The sequence below is a fragment of the Hemiscyllium ocellatum genome, chromosome 43 (genome assembly GCF_020745735.1).
Source record: "Hemiscyllium ocellatum isolate sHemOce1 chromosome 43, sHemOce1.pat.X.cur, whole genome shotgun sequence".
NCBI lineage: Eukaryota > Metazoa > Chordata > Chondrichthyes > Orectolobiformes > Hemiscylliidae > Hemiscyllium > Hemiscyllium ocellatum.
The window spans coordinates 20,316,874-20,338,996 of record NC_083443.1 but is presented as its reverse complement, the minus strand read 5'-3'; the positions used below and the strand labels follow the sequence as shown (position 1 = coordinate 20,338,996).

The following is a 22,123-nucleotide window of genomic DNA, read 5'->3' as shown; positions in this document are numbered from 1 at the left end:
AGTTTGATACATTTCACGGATGTCAGTTTGCGGAGAGGCACGAGCTTGAATCTCAAACTGGCGGCGAGGTGTATTTGTTCATTCAAGCTGTTTCTGTACCACATCCAGCAACCTAAAGAACCATGACATGTTTGAGGTAAATAATTACCTATTACAAACGGATCACTTGGTGTATCTTTGATCGATTTCTTTAACATTTTTTCAAGTCTTGTGGCCTTTTTACCCCTTAAGACGGTTTTCAGTTGTAGCCTCTGTCAGTGCTGTGAATGCAATAAGTAGGTGAAAGGATCGCGAGTAGGGGTCTTGCACTTATTCAATATTGCAGCAACCATAGTCGGGTTATTTTATGCGCAGAATCGAGTCAACATTTTCGAGATGCATGTCTTGAAGCACCTGTTGCACAGAGGAACGATCCCATTGCATACTGACAGCGACAGACCATGATAAAAGTCATTTAAGATGTAACATGTGTCACCCCCACCCCCCTTGGGGTATCGTTCTACATGTGGCGAAAGGGGCTGTGTTTTGCTGTGCGCTCTCCAAATTCATGACTTTAAATGATCGTTCCAATGGGGAAATGGCATGTTCACATTCTGGAGTATTTCGCTGTCCAGAGCATCTCCTTTTGACGCTGAAAGCATTATACTTAATTTTTGTTTCCAATTGCTTATTTTTACATATTAATTATATTCCTCTTTACCTCAATTACTTAACCAGGACCCCAATGCCAAAATTTGCTCGGATAAGAATAATTCTACATTGGAGAAGTTAAATTGTTTGATCTTTATCTTATGTTTGTTTTAACTATGCTCAAGCAGCATGTCTTCCGTTCTCACTCCGCGGGAAGTTACACCACGTTTAGCATGTGCTTTTTAAAGCGCTTATTTTGAGTTCCGAAGTTTAAAACCCCAACCTTTCTGCTGTCGCTTTTGGTTTGTGAGGCTTCCAGTCAGCGTCTTTTCAGAGTTCTCATGGGCTTATTGCTGAAGAGTGCGCGGTTTGAAGTAGCAGCATGTTGATCAAAATTAAGCTTTGCTATATTCTACGATGTTAAAGCGTTCTCAATTTTAAGTTACAAAAATACGAGACAGCAATCAATTTAAATTGATAATTTGTTCATTATTCTCTCTAAACAAACACTCTAGTATATCTACGATGGTTGTGAAAATAGGAATTTAGCTTGTGGAGTGACCTCCTAGCCAGTTTGTGAGGCAGTTGGTTGTTGGCTATATTTTAGTAATTCAACTCCACATCTTCTAGATAACACCCGAACATCACGAGAAGCAAATGGACAAATTCATTCAGGAGCTATATGACGTAAATTCTGAAGCTGTCAGGAAAAAAAAACCAGAAATATCACGTTATCAAGCTGAATGATAACCCATTGTAGTTCAGTTTTTTTATAGAGGGAACATTTCAAGAGTGGACTCTTTTTAAAAAAAATAGATTTGGATGACAATGAATTTTAAGAATTTTATTTAAAGGTGGAGCATTCTTATTGGGATAGTTGATTTTTTTAAGAAACTGAAACAAACGTCAACCAAAATAGTAATCCATACAGAACAATACATATGAAAATGGTGTCCTTTTAAAATCAAAAGGTGATGTATTGTTCTGTTATAACAAGGCTTGAATTATTTGCATAAATTGCACAGTGGAATATTGGATTTAAATTATTCCTGTGTCTTTACATTTTTGAACAATACCTGATGTGGGGCTTATTGCAAGCAGTGATTCCTCTGTGTTTGATGTCGAACAGTGAGTGATGGTTAAAAAACATTTATGATTTGGCTAGGAGTTCGTCTATATTCATAAACTATGAAAAAAAATTTGGAGTACAAAAATGAACTTGTGCTTCCTGATATTGAACTAAACCTGCAGTTAGAAAAGTTGGGGATTATTGAGGAAACTGGTTCAACAAATACAGAGGTATGGCATTGAGGGTGAGTTGGAGGTTTGGATTAGGAATTGGCTGGCTGGAAGAAGACAGAGGGTAGTAGTTGATGGTAAAGGTTCATCTTGGAGTGCAGTTACGAGCGGTGTTCCGCAAGGATCTGTTTTGGGACCATTGCTGTTTGTCATTTTTATAAATGACCTGTGGGAGGGGCTAGAAGGTTGGGTGAGCAAATTTGCGGATGATACGAAAGTCGGTGGAGTTGTTGACAGTGAGGAAGGATGTGGCAGGTTACAGCGGGATATAGATAAGCTGCAGAGCTGGGCAGAAAGGTGGCAAATGGAGTTCAATGTAGGTGAGTGTGAAGTGATTCACTTTGGTAAGAGTAACAAGAAGATGGAGTACTGGGCTAATGGTAACCATCACTACTTGGCAGTGTGGATGAGTAGAGGGATCTTGGTGTCCATGTACACAGATCTCTAAAAATTGCCACCCAGGTAAATAGTGCTGTGAAGAAGGCATATGGTGTACTGGCTTTTATTGGTAGAGGAATTGAGTTCTGGAGTCCTGAGGTCATGTTGCAGTTGTATAAGACTCTGGTGCGGCCGCATTGTGTGCAGTTTTGGTCGCCATACTATAGGAAGGATGTGGAGGCACTGGAACGGGTGCAGAGGTGGTTTACCAGGATGTTGCCTGGTATGGTAGGAAGATCGTATGAGGAAAGGCTGAGGCACTTGGGGCTGTTTTCATTGGAGAAAAGAAGGTTTAGGGGTGACTTGATAGAGGTGTACAAGATGATTAGGGGTTTAGGTAGGGTTGACCATGAGAACCTTTTTCCACGTATGGAGTCAGATATTATGAGGGGGCATAGCTTTAAATTAAGGGGTGGTAGGTATAGGACAGATTTTAGGGGTAGATTCTTTACTCAGCGAGTCGTGAGTTCATGGAATGCCCTGGCAGTAGCAGTGGTGGACTCTCCCTCTTTATGGGCATTTAAACGGGCATTGGATAGGCATATGGAGGAAAGTGGGCTAGTGTAGGTTAGGCGGGCTTGGATCGGCGCAACATCGAGGGACGAAGGGCCTGTACTGCGCTGTATTTTTCTATGTTCTAACTCCCTTCCATTCTAATTTGATTTAACAGACCACTCATGACATACTATATCTGTGCCAACAAATGTCCATGAGAATGTTAGATAGTAATGCTAATTAATGTTTTTTTTCTGAATGTCAAATCCTCAACAGTGCTTCGCTCAAAAACAATGGTGATCACTGATCTGATGCTATTGTACCATGGAGGATGGGTTATTTTATTTGCTCCACAAATTCCAACATAGCTCTTGATTCCATTCATTATTTTGGTCAGTTGCCAAGTGCCATGCAGAGCTCGACATTCTAGATGATTTGCATACATCTATTGGTGAGCTAATGTAGGCTGATGACCATGAGTTGATGCAAGAACAGGACATTATGAATATTAAGACACTTGAAGTGAATTTAATTTTGAAACCAAGTATGGTTTCCAACCTAACTTGCTATTCTCTTTGAAGCTGATTTAACAGACTCTGTGTAAGCTGTAGTCATACAGATGAATAAACATAATTGTCTCAGTTTTCATCTGATTGTGGAAGTAACATTTTTTTCTTGTCATATTCCATAAATTGTCAGTGCAAGCCCTAGGTCTTTCTAGGTCTGTAGCTGTACATACTGTTCTTGATAATTCACTACCTCCTGATAAATTATTGTGAACAAGATTCCCAGAAATGAACTACTTCCTGACAATACATCAGATGCCAACTTATTTATGCTGAGGGCTCATTGTTCCAAAGTTTACTGACAAAATTTTAGTCGAAAGGTGTGAATCGAACATCATACTGCTCAGCACCCAATCTGGTAACTGGTGCACAGACTCATTTAATGCACAGGAATCATGTGAATAAACAGTTTAACAAGTTTATTATATCTTTCCATGGTTAAAAAAAATGCACAGGGTGCCTGTAAATTAAAAAGAAAGCAAAGATTAAGTCAAACCATAATCCCAAATCGTGTTTATGATCAAATCTTTCAATACAGGCAGCTAATTAAGCTTAAGTTATTGTTGGGTGGAAAGTGGGAAGCTGTTTTACTCTTTCTTTCTCTCTCTCTCTCTCTGTCTCTCTCTCTGTCTGTCTGTCTGTCTCTCTGTCTCTCTGTCTCTCTGTCTCTGTCTCTCCCTCAGTCTCTCACACATACACACTCACACACACTTTCTCGGTCCAGTCTGTTTTCATTTTTGTCTTTGTTTCTTCTGTCTGCACCTTTCCTTTTATCTTATTCTGTCTCTCTCACTTTCCCCTTTAATCTCTTGCTCTCCTGTCCTCTTTATTCAGTTTTGTTTTTCCTTTTAGAGTGCCAATAGTCAAGGCAAATAGAGATTCTTCTATCGCACATCTGACTTGTTTCATAGATCATGGTTGGCCTTTTTTCAGCCTCAAAGGATAATAGTCTAAGTTTTATTCCATCTTTGAAACAATTTTTGGAATCAAAATTGATTGTGTTGTTAGTAAACTTTCTTGTGAACACATTATTCACGGAGATTATTTCTCCTTGTGTAGCTAGTCTGAGTCATCCAAATGACACCGTCTTATTGAATGGCACTTAGAATATACTGGAACAAATGCTGGCCTTGGCAGTGATGATCACATTCCATACTAGAATAAATACAAGAAATGCAGGTGACTGCACTTAGACCTGAGGTCCAACTAACTCAGCCAAGTTGATCATACAAAACTGCCATATAGGTAGGAAAGTCAAGTTCTTAATGTGAAAATGCTGTTTATTTTGTCATTTCTGTGCTTGTGTTGTCTAATTTACCCAAGATGCATTGATTGGGATATGTATTCTAGAGTTGAAAACATAATTGTATCAAAGGAAAATGTGATATTGTCTAACCAGATCCTAGGGCTGTTGTATAATTAGAGGTAGTTTAATGTGAGGGTCGCCTTGCAGGTGAATGCAGAGGTTCAGAAAGAGAGTCGTACATTGTAACCTCAGTGGGTGAGGACATTAAACCCATGTTATTAGTATCACTTTGCATTGCAAGCCAGCCGTCCAAGCAACTGAAAAAAACACCAAAGTGCAGATGCTTGAAAGCAATCACAAAAATAGAAATTGCCAGATCAGTTCAGGTTTGTCAGCGTCTGAAGGGAAAGCAGAATTAATGTTTGTGATCCTATGACCTTTCAGAACTGAGTTCATCAACCCCCAGTTTCTTGAAATCTTTTCTGACTTAATACTGCATTAAATGTATCTGCTTATTAGATTGTGATGACTACATATAAATGTATTTTGAATGTTTGTTAGAACATTTGCCTGTACTTTTGCTTTAAAAATGGCAGTGATCTAATTTTAAAATGAAATGTTTACAGTTTGCCTGCTAAATTCATCTTCCTTTTTACTGTGATCTGCAAATTCCATAACATGCTTTAAAAACAAAAATGTCATGAGTCAGGATTTATTTGGCACAGTTTATTGAAGAAAACTGTACTGCTTTAGTAAGAAATGGACTTCATAGCAGTCACTTTTTAATGTAATATTTTCATTAATAATCCAAGGATTTTGTGTGAAGTTGTTTTTCTTTTATCCATTCATTGGATGTGGGCTTTGCTGACTGGGTCAGCATTCATTGCGTATCTCGATTTGTCTGGAGGTAGTTCAGAATCCACCACATTGCTGTAGGGTGCATGTTGGGCAGATCAGGGAACGAAGGCTCATCTCCTGACCTCAGACATTAGTGATTCAGATGGGCTTTTACAGTAATTGGTGGTAATATGCAGTCACCATTAGGGTCGCTTTTTTTTCCAGATTCTTGAATTCAAATTTTACCACTTGCTATGGTGGGATTCAAACGCCTTGTCCACAGAGCATGAAGCTGGGGTTCTGGATTACTAGTACAGGATGTAGATAAGCCAATAGGACCTAAAGAAAATGTCAAACCAGTTTGGAGGAAATCGTATTCATCTTTATTCAATGTTGCTCCAAATGAAACAATTGTATGAAATTTATTACTGGTTTCAGCTTTGGTTAATTTTACGTAAACTTATTCCTGGTATGGTTTCTTCATGTAAAAGTCAAGTAATCATATTTTGTGTTTTGTCTCTCCATCCAATGATCTAAGTAAGATAAAACATACCAAACAATTAAGGTGGAAATTGTATACAGGTCGTTCTGTTATAACGCACATTTTGTTTACATAAACTTGCTATAAAGCGATTGACGAATTGGGGATGCTGTTTCTAAAGCACTAAGTTTTCGAGTGTAGATTAGATTACTTACAGTGTGGAAACAGGCCCTTCGGCCCAACAAGTCCACACCGACCCGCCGAAGCGCAACCCACCCATACCCCTACATTTACCCCTTACCTAACACTAGGGGAAATTTAGCATGGCCAATTCACCTAACCCGCACATCTTTGGACTGTGGGAGGAAACCGGAGCACCCGGAGGAAACCCACGCAAACACGGGGAGAACGTGCAAACTCCACACAGTCAGTCGCCTGAGTTGGGAAATGAACCCGGGTCTCAGGCGCTGTGAGGCAGCAGTGCAATTCCAGCCCCATTAGTTGAAATGGTGCTGTTATTATACTTTTTTTTTATAACACCGGATCGCATGAGAACAGAACTCCTGTGTTGTAGCAGAACTGACAGTTAAGCTGACCATATTAGTGGAATGCCAATTGTTAACATTTAGAGTTTCATTTGATTATCTTACATTGTTGAAATAAAATGACATTAAGAATTATCATTAAAGCAAATAAAAGTAATTAGTTGTTCTTCATTTTCGAAGTCAGTTCTCCCTGCCTATTGCCAATGGAAAAAAATTTCTAACATATATGTTAAATCTTTTGACTAAGAAACCTAGCACCTGTCATGGCTTTCAGTTCGGAATTTTGGAAAGATACAATTGCCTCTCTTAAGTTCTGGAAAAGAGCTCACTATGCATTTGTGCTTGCTTTTTCAGACAAAATGCACTGTTTGGGATGGGAAACCCCCTCCTTGACATTTGCGCAGTAGTGGACAAGGATTTCCTTGACAAGTAAGTTTATAATCTACTTTGGTCATATTTTGAGTCAACCATAGCATTTGTAGATTTTGGCAAATCATGATTTGTGCTACTATCAGTTGGATTTTTGAACCATATGCACAATAGAATCTAGAATATGTGTGGTTATTGAGAAAATAATTTACAATCTTTTTAGTACGATTAAAGCTATTTATTTTGAATATATAGACAGACTCACCCCATGAACTGAAAATATCTCCACTTCAGTTAATATTCTTTTATATTATGTAGGTAAACATCATATCAATAAGAAACAACATTTCATCCAAATTATTTATTCCTTTCTTGAATGTGGACATTTGTTGGCAAGGCCAGCATTTGTTGCCACCTCTAATTTCCCTTGAACTGTGTGGCTTGTTAGGCAGATAAAAGTCCATCACATTTCTGTGGATCTGGAGTCATGTAGGCCAAACTGATTAAAAGATAGCAGAGTTCCCTTTTTGAAGGGTGTTTGAACCAGTTTTTTTTTCCTTTGCAACACAGTCACCATTAAAGAGGCTAGCTATCAGTTCCATATTTACCAATTGAATTTCAAGTCCACAAACTACCAAAAGCCTACTAGTAATCCAATGACAATGCCACTACCATGTCTCCTACGGTATATCCATTTAAATTATTTCCTGACGCAAGAAGCCAGTAAAGGGAAAATGGAGCATTGACTAAGTTTGGTCTGACTCTTGAAATGAAATGATGTTTTGAATGTAAGTTTGCTCACTTAGCTGGAAGGTTCATTTTCAGACATTTCATCACCATACTAGGTAACATCAGCGAGCCTCCTATGGAGCACTGGTGTTATTGATCCATCTTCTATTTATGTGTTTAGAGTTCCTTGGGTTGGTGATGTAATTTCCTGTAGTGATGTCAGTTCCTGGTCTTTTTCTGAGAGGGCGGTAAATTGGGTCCAAGTCTGTGTTTGTTGATGGAAGGTGAGTCAATAACGTCAGTGCTTCACCGGAGGCTTGCTGATGTTACCTAATATGGCGACGAAACGTCTGAAAATGAACCTTCTAGTTCAGGGAGCAAACTTGCATCCAGAACCATAATCTGAGCTCCAAATCTTCTCAAAACCCACTGAAAATAATGTTAAAATCAAGGCAAAGACAAAATGTGGATTTTGGGATCAGAATTCAACGGGAAAATTAACATTACCAAGAAACTGTAGCTTGTGCTAATATTGAGTTAAATTTGAACACTAAAATTTACATGTTTGATTGACATTTAAGATCATAAACTTTATTCAATGTGCAATTTGCATTCTAGTCCAGGAAAGCCCTCCTGAATTCAGAAGTCAGATGGATAGGTTCTGTTTTCCACTTCCAAAAAAAGGTAAAAAGGCTGAAACAAAATGTTGCAATAGAATATTTTAATATAGGATTTGACTCCTTATGCAGTGTAAACATAAAATATGCACACTTGAAACCAGTTACCTTTCCTTTGGTCTTAATTTCTATGTCTTGTTTTAAAAGTAAAAAATGTCTACAAATATCAAGAAAGCAGTGGCAATATTTGTATTTTTGTTGCTTTTACTGAAATGAAATGATAAGCACTATACATTGTGTGAAGCATCTGTGTTCAAGTTTAATTTTGTTTATTTGAGGGAACATTAGTACTTTAGAAATCAACAATTATGATACAAGTCAGAAAAATTAAATAAACAAGAAAAGTAATTTTGAATACCTAGAAATGTGTATTATTTATTTGAACATAAACCCCAAAATCAAGGGACGTAGTGCAGTTTAAATTGATCCAATAGTATTTGCAAAAATGTATAACTAACATAGTTTTTCTGTAAAATAATTTTAATCATAATTAACTGGTTACATGGTTTGGAATGGTTGACCATGGAAATCATTACTCATTTCCTTGTGGTGTGCTGCCTTGTGCTAAAATGTTGTTTGAGAAGCATAAGGCAGAATTCTATTTTTGGTTTGGAGCACTGCTTTGCTTTTCGTGGTTTTTAAACTCATGGATGTCAAATACTTTTAAAGGGAGGCAAATTAAATTGGAAAGTGTCACATTGAGCAAGATTCGAGAACCTAACTTGCAATATCTTTCTTGCATTTCTTTTTGTTTTATTCTGCTTTTCTTCCACTACTCTTCTTTCCATGTCTCTCTCTCTTTACATATTTTTGTCTAATTTTCTTACTCTGTTACCCTCTTGTATGTATTTTGAAATTTTGTTTTCTCTATTGTCTCCGCCCACAATTCACCAACTTCCTGCAGCCCACACCCAATTCTGGTCTATTTTTTTCTGACAATTGTCATGCAAGAAAACTTACGAATTCTGGGTATTCACAATAAGAGATCCCATCTTTAACAAGAGATACGAAATCTACGTTTTACCTAATCAGGCCTCAGTTTGTTAGCTCCTCTTAAAGACAGTGCCCACATCAGTATTATTTGAAGTATAGTTGTGGTAGAATAGTCCTGCTGCTATCTTTTTGGTCTCTCTCAAACATCACATTGAGATTAATACTTTTTCAGAGTAATATGTGACTAATTTACATGTTGTATTTGACTTCTGTTTTCTCTTCTAAATCTGTCAAATCAAAATTTGAGGTCCCAGTACACTCACCGTTCTTTAGAGTATGATGTTGTGCAAATGCACTTTGCCTAATACCTTTTGAAGCTGGGAACAAAGGTTTGACTGCAAAATGGGGTAGCTTGCATCAAATGGTGCATTCTGAGAACTGAACTACAACATAATGATTTAGATTGGCAATGTTTTGCTGTTTGTGCATTTTCTTTACAGGTCAGTTGGCCTGGAATAAATAGGATGCTGCTAGGGAACGAGAAAATTTATGTAGCTGAAGTAATTGTTTTTCAGTGATTTCCTCACCTTATTTTGGTCTTTGAGCATTTTTTAGCATGACTTATTTTTATTCCGCCATCTTCTGAATAAAACATTGAGAACTACTAGTTACCAAAGATAACTTTTTAATTCTGATTTCTTCTAAAAAACTGATGTCAGTATAGATGTGAAATGCACTTATTGACTTGTGCCAAGTTTCATGCCACTAAGTTATGAAAATGTATGTATAACAAATTTGATAAATTAGTTTGAACTAAATTGCTGAATTTGGAAAAAGCCTCCATGGATTTGAGATGATAAAAGACAAATTTTAAAGTCGATGTTAGAAAATTATTCGGATTGTAATTCATGTAATGTATTAATTTCTACGTTGAGGCTGAAACTCAGTACTCATTTAAAAATGGGTTTTATTCTCTTCGTGGAATTTGGTTATTTCTGAATGAAGAATGTTGAATCAAATCTTCCTCGTTGATTGTGTAATTACTCAAGATTTTGAACGAAACAAATAAAACTATGAAAAAAATTTTGGTATATTTCTACTTCAATTTGTAAGAATCTTTTTGCTTGAAATTTTGGATCCATTGTTTGCAATAAAGTTGGGAATTGATTAAAATCATGTACTACTGATGAATTGAGAGTTCAAAGAGGTGCTAACCAGAAACAGATATTTCAAAGTTCTATGTTCTACTTTATTCTGTATGTCTTTTCAAAACCGATTATAGAGTGTAAAAACCGTGTTTTGTTCTGTAGGTGGGCTTTTCAAATCCGAGACTTCATCAAGCTTATCCTCTGAGTAGCAAAAAATAACCAACTTGAATAATGACACGTGACTAGTTCACTTTGTATTTGACAATCTTCTTTTGTAAGGTTTGATTTGACAAATTTAATATTTTAAGAGGTCCTAAAACATTCACCATCCTTCAGTTGTGCTGTTATGCAAATGCACTTGATCCAATTTTTGTGACACTGGTTTAATTAATTTTATTTCCACTTCGTTGGCCTTCAGAGTTAAAATTGATGCTGTAGCGTGTACAAAGGTAGCTGAAAGTTTAAAAATAAGAAAGAAAGGTGATGCTACCAGAAATCTCTAGTACTGTATAGCTTAAGAATCTTGGTTATTTGTTCCACCTGCTTTGTTTGAGGTATCAATTCACTTGCAAGGCAGAAGAATTTTCCCTTTGCTTTTCTCAGTGCCGAATGGAGTAAAAGCTGCATGCTTGATTTCAGTGGAATCTTTCCATCTGTAAATACAAAATATTAAAAATTTGTGTATCTCAAAAGCTCTTATTTGTTCCAATTTATAAAAAAACACATTCCCAGTCATCATAGCACTTCCGTTTTTCCAACGGTATGGGAAACTCCCCAGTAACTTTTGTTTTCACATCCTGGGGAGGCCATTTGTCAATCTTCAAGAAATGACCCAGGAATGTTACTTTGGCTTTCGTGAGCGAACTCTTCAACAGATTTATCACCCACTTCATGAAGTCTATTGAATAGTTACAATAGATGCTCCAAATGGTCCTTCCATGTGAGGCTAAAAATCACCAGATCATCCATGTACACTGTGCAATTGTGTAATTATGAAATTACTTTAATAGTTAATGTTTGAAATGTAGATGGTGCATTTGGCATGACTTTAAACTGTTGTAGTCTATTTGTCACAAAATTTTCTTCACTCTTTCAGATAAAGATACCTGCTACTATCTTTTAAGTGTGTCTAACTTTGAAACCTAAGTTGCGTGTCCCACCTTCTCAGTACAGTCTTCCAAATGTAGAAGAGGATGTAAATCTGCTTTTGTAACTGAATTGACTTTTCGATAGTCCAAACATAATTATTAGGTATCATCTGGTTTTGGCACTGTTACGATAGGTGAGCTCCATTTGCTGCAACTCCGTTTGATTATGTTGTCTAATAATTTATCCCAATTTTTGAGAACTTGCTCACTGTTAAGTTGAATTTGAGTAATGTCCAATTTAGAATCATCTCCCCTTGGTTTTTCATCTGGTGTTATAACCTGAAACACTTTCTCCTTCTGCTTACCTTCCGTATCAAAATACCTTTTGAGCATATTCACGTGACTGTGTGACATGTCTTTCCATCTGACTTTCTTATAAAATAATACACCATGCTCAATCTCCTTCACTTACCACTGTAAATTACACTAACACTCCACTAACAAAATTGCACATTCATTTTTATCTCTTGTCTGCTACCTGTTTCATCACATGCTATGCTACCTTTTAATGCTGTTTTGCAAACTTCTCCACTCTTTTTAATCATTCCCTAAAAGTTGACTCAGTCCAAATATGTGGTCTCTGAATTCTGACTCTCCTAATTTCAGTGATTCTGTTACCTCGTGCCCAAAAATTAATTCAAATAGACTGAGTTTAGTTGATTAATTAGTGCATCCCTAATTCCAAAAAGTGCAAATGGAATTCCTTTGCTTCAGTCCTCTAGATTGAGGGCCTATATTCAAGACAATGTAATCTAAAGTTTAATGCTACTGCTCTAATGCTGCCTACAATTCTGGATGGTATGCAGTGGATTTGAATAGCTTTATTTCTAAGCTTCCCTGAATTTCATAACTTCCTTGAATAACTTTGTAAAATTTGATCCTTGATCCAACTGTATTTCTGTGGGTAGTCCATATCGATCAAAAACAGTTGAGTAACCCCTCTACAGTCCTTTTAGCCATGATACTGTGCAATGTAATGGCGTCTGGCAATGTAATAGCAGACGCATCCATTATCGTCAACAAATACTGATTTGTTTTACTTTTAGGTACAGATCCTATGCAATCAACTAAGACTCATGTAACAAGTTCCTCAAATGCGGGAATGAGTGTTAAGGGTGTTGTTTTATCACTACCTGAGGTTTTCCAATTACCTGAAATGTATGACATAGCCAGCAAAATACAACCACATCCTTCTGCAGTGCAGGCCAATAAGTGTTTTTGTACTTTAGCTTGAATTTTCCTTGCTCTCAAGTTTCAAGCTACTGGTAATTCATGTGCTACCTACAGTGCTTTCTTCCCATAGCCCGCTGGTAATAGAACTTAATGAATTTCTGGGAGAAAGTGAAGACTGCAGCTGCTGGAGATCAAAGTCGAATGTGTGATGCTGGAAAAGCATAGCAGGTCAAGCAGCATCCGAGGAGCAGGAGAATCAATGTTTCGGTCAGGAGCTCTTCATCAGGAATGAAGCTTGTGAGCCGAGGGAAATTAATGTCTGCCCAGTTTTCATCTGCCTGAAGATATAATGTTCTCTGTCCTCCTTGAGCTATCATTTTTAAGATAATATTCTGGACAACATATAGATTCTTGTTCTGTATATGCTTTTTGATATAGCTGCTTTAATCTTTCAATTTTCCTTTATAATTCAGCCAATTTCTCTGAACTAAAAATATCCACTTTGTCCTCCACGTGCTTTTTCTTTCTCAGCCATTTGATTAAATATAGTTTCTGATGCTTCAACTTCTTTAACTTTACTCCTTGACTTTTCCTTCGGCTTTGTGATCTTTTGTTATGGACTTGACCAGACCACTTGAAACATTCTTAAACAGGCAGCCCATACCATAACTTTGCAATTTGTTTTACTAAGTGTATAGTGAAAATTATCCAGAGTAAGTTAGCTAGGTTGTTAGCAGCCCGTTTCCAGACAGCCCACATCAGAACTCTCTCTAGTTCTGGACTGAACTGCTCAGCTTAAAGTCTCATCTGTTAACGTATATGCTATAAAGCCTTTCAGTACTGTTTTATCTCTGTACCAAACCTAGCCATTTCAGAGCCCAGAGTGTTTTATGACCCCTCCTAAAAATATCAAGGACACCGTATCCTTGAGAAAAGGTAAAGATTTTAGAAAAACAGAATCAGCTTTGTGACACCTTGTTATCACATCGTGACTTAAGTACCTCACTAGCTGTACCCGCTACCTTTGTTTGGATCAACAATAACCAATGGTCACTGGCCATTTCAAATGAGAAAGACTTTGATTGGATTGCTCTCCATCATTGTCCTTATCACTACTCCAGCCTTTCACCTCTGCCTGTGCTATTTTAAGTCAGAGAACCATACTGCATGGAAATAGACATAGGTTGACTTTGATTTTTCAGTTCCAACCTCATGTTCAAAAGCTGCACCTTTCTCCTGTTAGGGCCATCTTTTCCTGTTCTTTTTACTCTGCTTGAATTTCCTTTCTCTTTATCAAATCCCTACAGTATGAAAGTAGTCATTTGGCCCATCAAGCTTACACTGACCAGGTGAAGAGCATTCTGTCCAGACCTCCCCTCCAGACCTCCCGTCCCTCCACCTATCCCTGTATCCTGTATTTCCAATGGCTAATCCATCTAGCCTGCACATCCCAGAGCACCATGAAAATCTTTGGACTGTGGGAGGAAAACAGAGCCACTGGAAGAAAGACTTGCAGGCAGGGGGAGGGCATGCACTCCGCACAGTCAGTCACCAAAAGTGCAATTGAACCCAGATCCCTGTGATGTAGCAATGCTAACTTTTAAGCCACTCTTTTCCTTTTTCCCTTGTCATTGCCTCCAATTCAACCTATTTCATTTGCAGTTAAAAATCACACAATACCAGGTTATAGTCCAACAGGTTTAACTGGAAGCACACTAGTTTTCAGAGTGCCATTCCTTCATCACCTGCTGAAGGAGTGGCGCTCCGAAAGCTTGTGTGCTTCCCATTAAACCTGTTGGACTATAATCTGGTATTGTGTGATTTTTAACTTTGTTTACCCCAGTCCAACACCGGCGTCTCCAAATCATTTGCAGTTGGATTTCCGGCACTTCCAATGGTTCTGATTGCAGTCCTGGTAATTGTACATGCAGCACCATTGCTGCAATTATTTTCCCTTTCCGCTCAGACACATGCGACTTCACCTTCACCTTGTCTGCCAATTCCGCAGGCTTTGCCTTGCGGAAAGTGAATTCTTTCACCCCCAGGAAAGTGAGTGACTGAAAGTTATGTTATTATACAAGACACACACGCTATTTAAAGCAACCGAGTGGATTACCTGAAACAAAAAGCACCAATACTCACCACGCTTGAGTCCAATAATCTTAAACCTAAACTGGAATTAGTGATTTTGAGCCCAGACAAGCCCCTAGTTTGTTATGGACCAGACCAGACCAAACCCCTCTTAATTTAAGGGTTAAGTGTCAGGATGCAATTTGATTGATCAAACTATCAGACTGCAAGCAAAACACACTATTCATGTACTTTAGTTAAATACAGATCAAATAAAAAGACTTGATAATAAACTACTTATTAACTAGTTCAATATTGTAACATCCCATAAGCACATGATTGGCAAAGGCAAAGCATTGTCTTTCTTGCAATTCGAGCAGCAGAAAGAGAACCCCAGCTTGAGGTATAACAGTGAAAGAGCGACATAGCAGCATTTACGCCCTCAACTGATTGCTGAACTAAAAATCTCATTCCTCCCCATTCAGATTGCTTCTATTGTTCGAACTTGTTTTTTAAAAAAGCCCAAGGCCTTAAAAGCTGCACAGTTCATTCGCTTGAAGCAGACTGCTTGTCACCTCTGTTTAAACTTCTTTTCATGTTGGAAAAAACCCAAGACAAAATAGACTTTATAAAGCCATAGTGCTCTACTCTTAACTGGTGGATTTGGGGAAGGAGAAAAACACATGATTAACCTGTACTCAATGAACACAATGCAGGCAACTTGTTAGGCTAGTGCTGCTTGGTCTTACATAATGGCAGTGTGCAGCCAGTATTAACCACAATATTGATTCACATTTTTAAATGGTGTACTGATGCCCTGGATGGGAGACGCAAGATGGATCGGCAATTGCGTGATGAAAGCTAGTTGGAGCAGCTAACCACGGATGTCAGTGGTGGAATCAAACTCCAGGCAATTGAATATGTGGCTGTAAGAAGCTGGTTGATGTCAAATAAATTATCAATGTCAATGAACGCACCTTAAGCCATATCCTACCTATGATAAGTGGTGATTTGACCAACGCCCATTCACCTACCAACAATCTATTACAATTATGACTCTTATCTAGCATTCATAACACTATCTTACCCTCTCACACTTTGCATTGCTACAAATCTCTGACTGTCCAAGAACTTGTACACTGCTGTTCCACAATGGCAGCCAATCCAGCTAAGGCTCATGTCACAAAAGTGAAAATAGTGCAAACTCTGGAAATCTGAAATTCAAATAAAAAATTCGTGGAAATGCGCAACAGTTTAGCACGCATGTAAAGAAACATAAGCTGTTTCCTTTCGATCATTGTGAAATAAAAGTTATCTGGAGAATTTTTTTTATTGATTGAGCATACTCCACTAGCACTTGGAGTCCTACAAGGCTCCTGAGCTGGAGCTCTTCTGCTCTGATTGTTTTTCCTTTCTTCCCCTTTTTGCCTTTTTTTTTCAATTTTTTTGCTTCTTGAGCTCGGATGGTCTCGCGAAGAGCAGATCTAGTGCAGACCTTGATCGTGCCTTTAGCTGCTTGCTAGGGCAAGCACAGGACGTGGCGTCTGAATCAGAGGCCGCTGCAAATTGCGAAGGTGTCATTGGCAAGTACGCCCAGTGGCAAAAGATGGTGCCTGAGGAACATCAACTTTCATTGGGTCTAGTGCCCGTGGCAGAGAAGTGTTGGTAGAGGAGAATCAGCCCAGAGATGATACGTGATACCTGAGGACTGGCGATTTCATTGTTTAGGTCCAATGTAGATGGTGGTGAGGTGTGGGAGGAGGGATGACAGAAGAGGCGTCATTGTTGGTGATGAGCTGCTTGAGGACTGATGGACACTTAAAGCTATTCCTTTATTCTTATTATTCCAAATGGTGCTGGGTCATTGCAGCTTTGATAAATATTTTCACTATATTTTACTGTTTTTACCACTAAAATATGCGACAATAAATCATTTCATTCCTCAGTTTCCTTTGTCCTTCATAATGGTCATGATTTTGGTAGGTAATATTCAAGGTGCCTTGGTGAATTTCTGCAGTCTCTTGTAAAAGGTGTAAGCTGCTGCTACTATGCAATGTTGCTGGGAGGGAGTGAATATTTATGGATGTGATGCTTTGCCTTGGATGATGTCAAGCTGCTCAAATATTTTGGAGCTGGATCCAGCCAAGCAAGTAGTGACAATTCCATCACAGTCTTGATTTGTTTTGTAGACAGTGATCAGGCTTCGGGGAATCGTCAGTTGAGTTATGTGTTGCAGTATTCCCAGCCACTACCCTACTATTTTAGCCACAGTTTATATATGGCATATTCAGTTGAGTTTCTAATTAAGTGTAGCCATCAGAATGTTGGTCATTATGGTAATACCACTGTCATTGTTGGATAGCTTGATTCTCTCACATTGGAGATGATCATTGCATAGCCATTGTGTAGCATAAATGTTGTTTTCTACATGCCAGCCGAAGCCTGAGTATTGTCCAAGTCTTAGTGCATTTGAACATGAAGTGCTTCTGTCTCTGAGGACTGGTAAATTGAGCTGAACATTGTACAGTGGCTTCCGAAAAAGAGTCATATTGAACACAACCTTGGCTGTGCTTTTCTCCACAGATGCTGCCTGATCTCCTGCCATTTCATTTTAATCCCAGTGAGCACTTGCCTCTATTCAGGCTACGTGATGGCTTCCTAAGGGCCTGCTCTGATCCAGATAAAGTCAACTTAAGATTGTGGGATGACCCCAGAATGCTTTTCCAGTCACATTTTCAATCATTTGAGCAGCCATCTTACAATACTGAGACAGACAGCCTCTCTCTAATTAAAATACTCAGACCCTCTCAATGCCCCCAGCAGTTCTTAAGCAGACTTTTTGAATAATAGTCCCAGACTTGGTGAATAATTGGGGACACTGGACACCAGGCTTAAACTTACAGTATTTCACAAATATAAATTTTGCCAGTTTGAGCTGGCACACTCAATAAGCTGCTATTTAAAACATAAGTATGCTATAAATTAAGTATTTTTAAGCCTTAAGTCTCAAGACTTAATTTACAGCAACTTTTGTTATAACCAGCACCGTAAGAGCTAGCACTCTCAATGAACTGCCAGAAATTTTATCCCTGAAATACTGTACATTGAGCATGTTCTTTGCGATATCCAAGTGGTCAGTTGAGTGTGCAAGTGAGAAGATTCTCTGCTAAGTTTTATTTAAGGCAAAGTTTCATTATTGTTTGTGAATTATGCTGTAAATAATAGTTTGCATCCTGCCTGCATCACACTTCTATTACTTGGTGTCAGTTTTTTTTCTTTGATTATGGGGACCTCCTGATCAACTAGAATGATCATCAATCAGCATTCTCTTGCTCTCATAGGTGTTGGTTAGTCAGAAGTTTGCTGTATTAACAATACAGTTACTTTAGTGGGTAAGCTGTAAAGTAATTAAATACATGTCGGTGACTTAAACCCAATAATCTTTATTTTCAGCCTCCTCGCATAGAAAAGAGTAAAGGAGTAAATGTCAACAACAGGAAAAATAACAAAATTGGCTATGATTACTTTATCAGTCTTCACAATGTATTACTTTACAGATACATGGGATTGTCTTTTGATTAATTTTCTGAAGGCATTGATTGCTGCCAGTTCAACAACAAAGTTAAAAATTCAAATCATGAGTTCAATAATAGTTAGTTTCTATTTTGTGAACTTCCAATAGCTGATGATGGAAGATTAGGTAGGGAGCTTTCACATCTTCATGCTGTAGTATCAGCAACAAAACTCCTCACTTCAAACTTTCTAGCTGCTTCTCTGTTTGATCATGTTCTCTCTTAGACTGGTTGGAACTAATTACCAGGAACTTACCTTGTTAATGACCAAACATTTGCCAGTTGGTTAAACATATTGCCACTCCAGAGTCAGAGTCTATGGGTTCTTTGATCAAGATCTAAGTGGCAGTTAATTTTTCGGCTGGTCCAGAACAAAACAGTTTGTCTGTTTTTTTTGTATGTTTTTAAAATACAAGCTACTGATCATCATCCAAAAGTCACCTTTCAACTCTCCTCTCACAGTTCATAGCTCTGAACCAAATATTGATTTAGATAAAATAAAATAATAAAAAATTCGAGCCAGTTGTAATAGCAGCCAGGTGGGAGGGAGGAAACCTGCCATTCGAGCAGCTGCAGCAAATCAGTGTCTCTAAATATTGAGCATATTACTGATTCTGTTCCTCTCACATGCTGGTTGCCACCATAATTGCATTTTCTTGGCCATTTGAAGGGCTTTTGGGTGTGAATTCACCTTCTGTCCCCATGTCTGTTGAGTCTTGGATAATCCATTCACCACTGACTCTTAAATCTAATGAAAGATTTTCCCTATCTGATGTATTAAAATTTTATTAATATCCTACTCAGAATAAATTAATTGGATTTTTGTAGTGTTCATTGTTTGCCTTGTGTGTTAATCCCTAAGCTCTTAAAATACCTTCTAAGACTACTTTGCTGCTTGTTCTTATAAGCTTGCCTCTTTGATCAAGGCTTTGGTCACATGCTATAATACCCAATTTGACTCTGTCTTTTAATTTGATTCTATAAAGTGCCTAGAGAGATCTTATTACATTAAAGATTGTAATATAAATTGGTGTTTGTGTTGCTTGAAGTAGTGGAATTTAATTTACAAAAGCAGAGGATGTATGTTCATGGTTTCCTGATGACCATCTACATGAGTCCATTGTATGGAAGGAAAGTGCCCCTCAGGTCTGTGGCTTTAAAACCTCTTCTGATGTATTTCTTAATTCACAGAAGGGCAGAAATCAGTGTTCTCTACCATTGATCTTTTGTATCCGAGAAAACTTTAAATCAAGTTTTTCTCTGAAGGGAATTCTTGGAACTGAATGGCTGTTTTTGATGTCTTGCAAATTAATTTAGAATAATTTCATATAAAATTATGTGCCTTCAAGATTTAATGTATTCAGTGTGTGGATCCATCAGATTGATCTTGGTAGAAGGTGATTTGTTGATACCAATGAACATTCTAGAGGTCTGAGTTATTCTGGGGCTAAAGTTATATGGCATGTTAACCTCACTGATGTAATGAAGATATATTACTTTGTTTGTTAAAAATACAAAAATATTGACTTTGTGCTAATTAACTTGGTGAATGGCACGAAATGTGATCAGTTCTCGCCACAAATGAGTGATAAAGATAAGCTGCAGTTTTGTCTCTAGTGTGTCTTTGAACTGCTGCTCTTTTATGAACCAGCAATCAATTAAACAACTGTTTTTTTTTGGTCTCATGACTTTAAATCACTCTTGACATCAGCGTAAAGGATGTCAAAGTTAAAGCTCAAACTGCTTTACAGTCAATGACTTTCAGCATAAAGCCCACCGCACCCCTCAAACATTTATCAATATAAGTGAGCTTAATCCATCTGAAATTTTGTTTTGGTCTGTGTTCATTTTCTTTTTTTGATAATATTTGACCAGATGGATCACAAAATTACTTGTGTTGCAGGTAGATAGGATAGCGAAGAAGTGAATTGTCATCTACAAAGAACAGTTTGGTGGGTCTGTGCACTGAAAGCATAAAATCTTGAAGTTGCACGTTATGTGTGGAATTATTCTATTGAAGAGAGTGTTTGGTATGCTTGCCTTTATTGGTCAGTGCATTGAATATAAGAGTTGAGAGGTCATGTTGTGACTGTACAGGACAATGGTTAGGCCATTTTTGGAATACTGCATTCAGTTCTGGTCTCTGCTATAGAAAGTATTTGGGAAACTTGAAAGTGTTCAGAAAAGAATTTTAAGGATGTTGCCAGGGTTGGAGGGTTTGAGTTATAGAGAGAGGCTGATTAGATGGGGCTACTTTGCCTAGAGGTTTATGAAATCATGAGGGGCTTGGATAGGGTAAATAGACAAGATCTTTTCCTTGAGGTGAAGCAGTCCAAAATTAGAGGACACCGGTTCAAGGTGAGAAGGGAAAGATTTAAAAGGGATCTAAGGGGCAATGTTTTCACACAGAGGATGGTGCATGTATGGAATGAGCTCCCAGAGGAAGTGGGAGTGCTTTAATTCCCTTGTGAATGATAATGCTGATCACAGAGAAAGTTTTTCTTATTCGCTTATGGAACAGCATTTATTGCCCACCCTCATCTCGAATTACCATAGAACTGAGTGACTTGCTTATTGACAAAAAAAACGGCAGATGTTAGAATCCAAAGTAGACAGCAAGTCAGGCAGCATTTGGAAGTGGTGAAATTGACGTTTCAAGTATAACCCTTCTTCTGGAATGGAGTTGGGGGTGAGGAGACCTGCAGATAAAAGGGAACACGGGAGGGTGATGGGTAGGGAGCGAATTGGAATAGTGAATTAACAATGGGTAAATACAGCTGGTGGGTGTGACTCAGTTGGTCAATGGGAGGAATGAATCCAATTGGTAGCTGTAAGGAAGGGTTGATCAAAAGAATGGAAGCAAGGAGGCAGGGCTGGAAAGGGAGTTGGAGGATGAATGGGAAGGTGAAATTGGAAAACTGTTGATTCCTCCAGGCTGCCCAGGTGGAAGACAAGGTGGAATTTGTGGTCAGATTCACTGTGGCAATGGAAGACGCCGATGATGAGCATGTTGGAAAGGGAGTGGGAAGGGGAATTGACATGAGCAGTGACCAGGAGGTCGTGTTGGCCCATAGGGGCCCAACTATGATGCTCAGCAAAACAATCCCTTAGTTTACTTGGACTTGCTGGGCCATTTTGAGAAGTAGTTGGAAATTGATCACGTTGCTATGGACCTAGCATAGCATGGAAGCCTGTTCGAGCAAGAGTGGCAAGATTCCCTTCACAAAATAACATTTGTGAACCAGATGGACATTTATAATATGGGCACTATTCTTAATTCCTGATTTCTGTTGATTTCAGATTTCACCACCTGCCATAATGGGATTTGAACTCATGTCTGGGACTCTAGTCCAATGACATTACAGTTATGAAGGTGTAGCGGTGTACTGTATTTTTAAGAGTTGAAGGACTCGCAAGCACACAGAGTACTGGAAAATGAAAGTTTAAAATGTAACTTGTGGTTGAACAGCTAGCAGTAACTCGATTGTTATGGACAAAAACAAATTCAAATTCAGTCAACCAGTTAAAATTAGACTCTAAGATACCAAATTCCAATCAAGTTTGAATTTGGTTTTAATATTGTCAAAATATTAATGAAATGCTCTGATGTTTTGGGTATAAATGTCAGAGAGCAGCAAAGAGAACTGCCAAAAGACCAACAGATGTGGGCTGCTGGTAAGACCTCTCGGAGAGGTGCCTTCTAAAGAGGGACTTTGCACAAAAAAAACATTGACACCAACCTGGAGAGAGAATCTACAGAGGAAGAT

At 38.2% G+C, this 22,123-nt stretch overlaps 1 protein-coding gene across 3 annotated transcripts in view; it reads left to right on the top strand.

The window, feature by feature from the left end:
* Nucleotides 1–22,123, top strand: part of adka (adenosine kinase a) — a 275,680-nt gene that overhangs the window by 31,430 nt on the left and 222,127 nt on the right. For 2 of the 3 annotated variants that reach the window (XM_060854345.1, XM_060854346.1), the window contains exon 2: nt 6,892–6,966. In XM_060854345.1, coding sequence (XP_060710328.1) covers nt 6,892–6,966 — 75 coding nt within the window. Of the gene's footprint in view, nt 1–24; nt 137–6,891; nt 6,967–22,123 lie in introns of those variants that run through there. The other variant, XM_060854347.1, reaches the window with a different exon arrangement.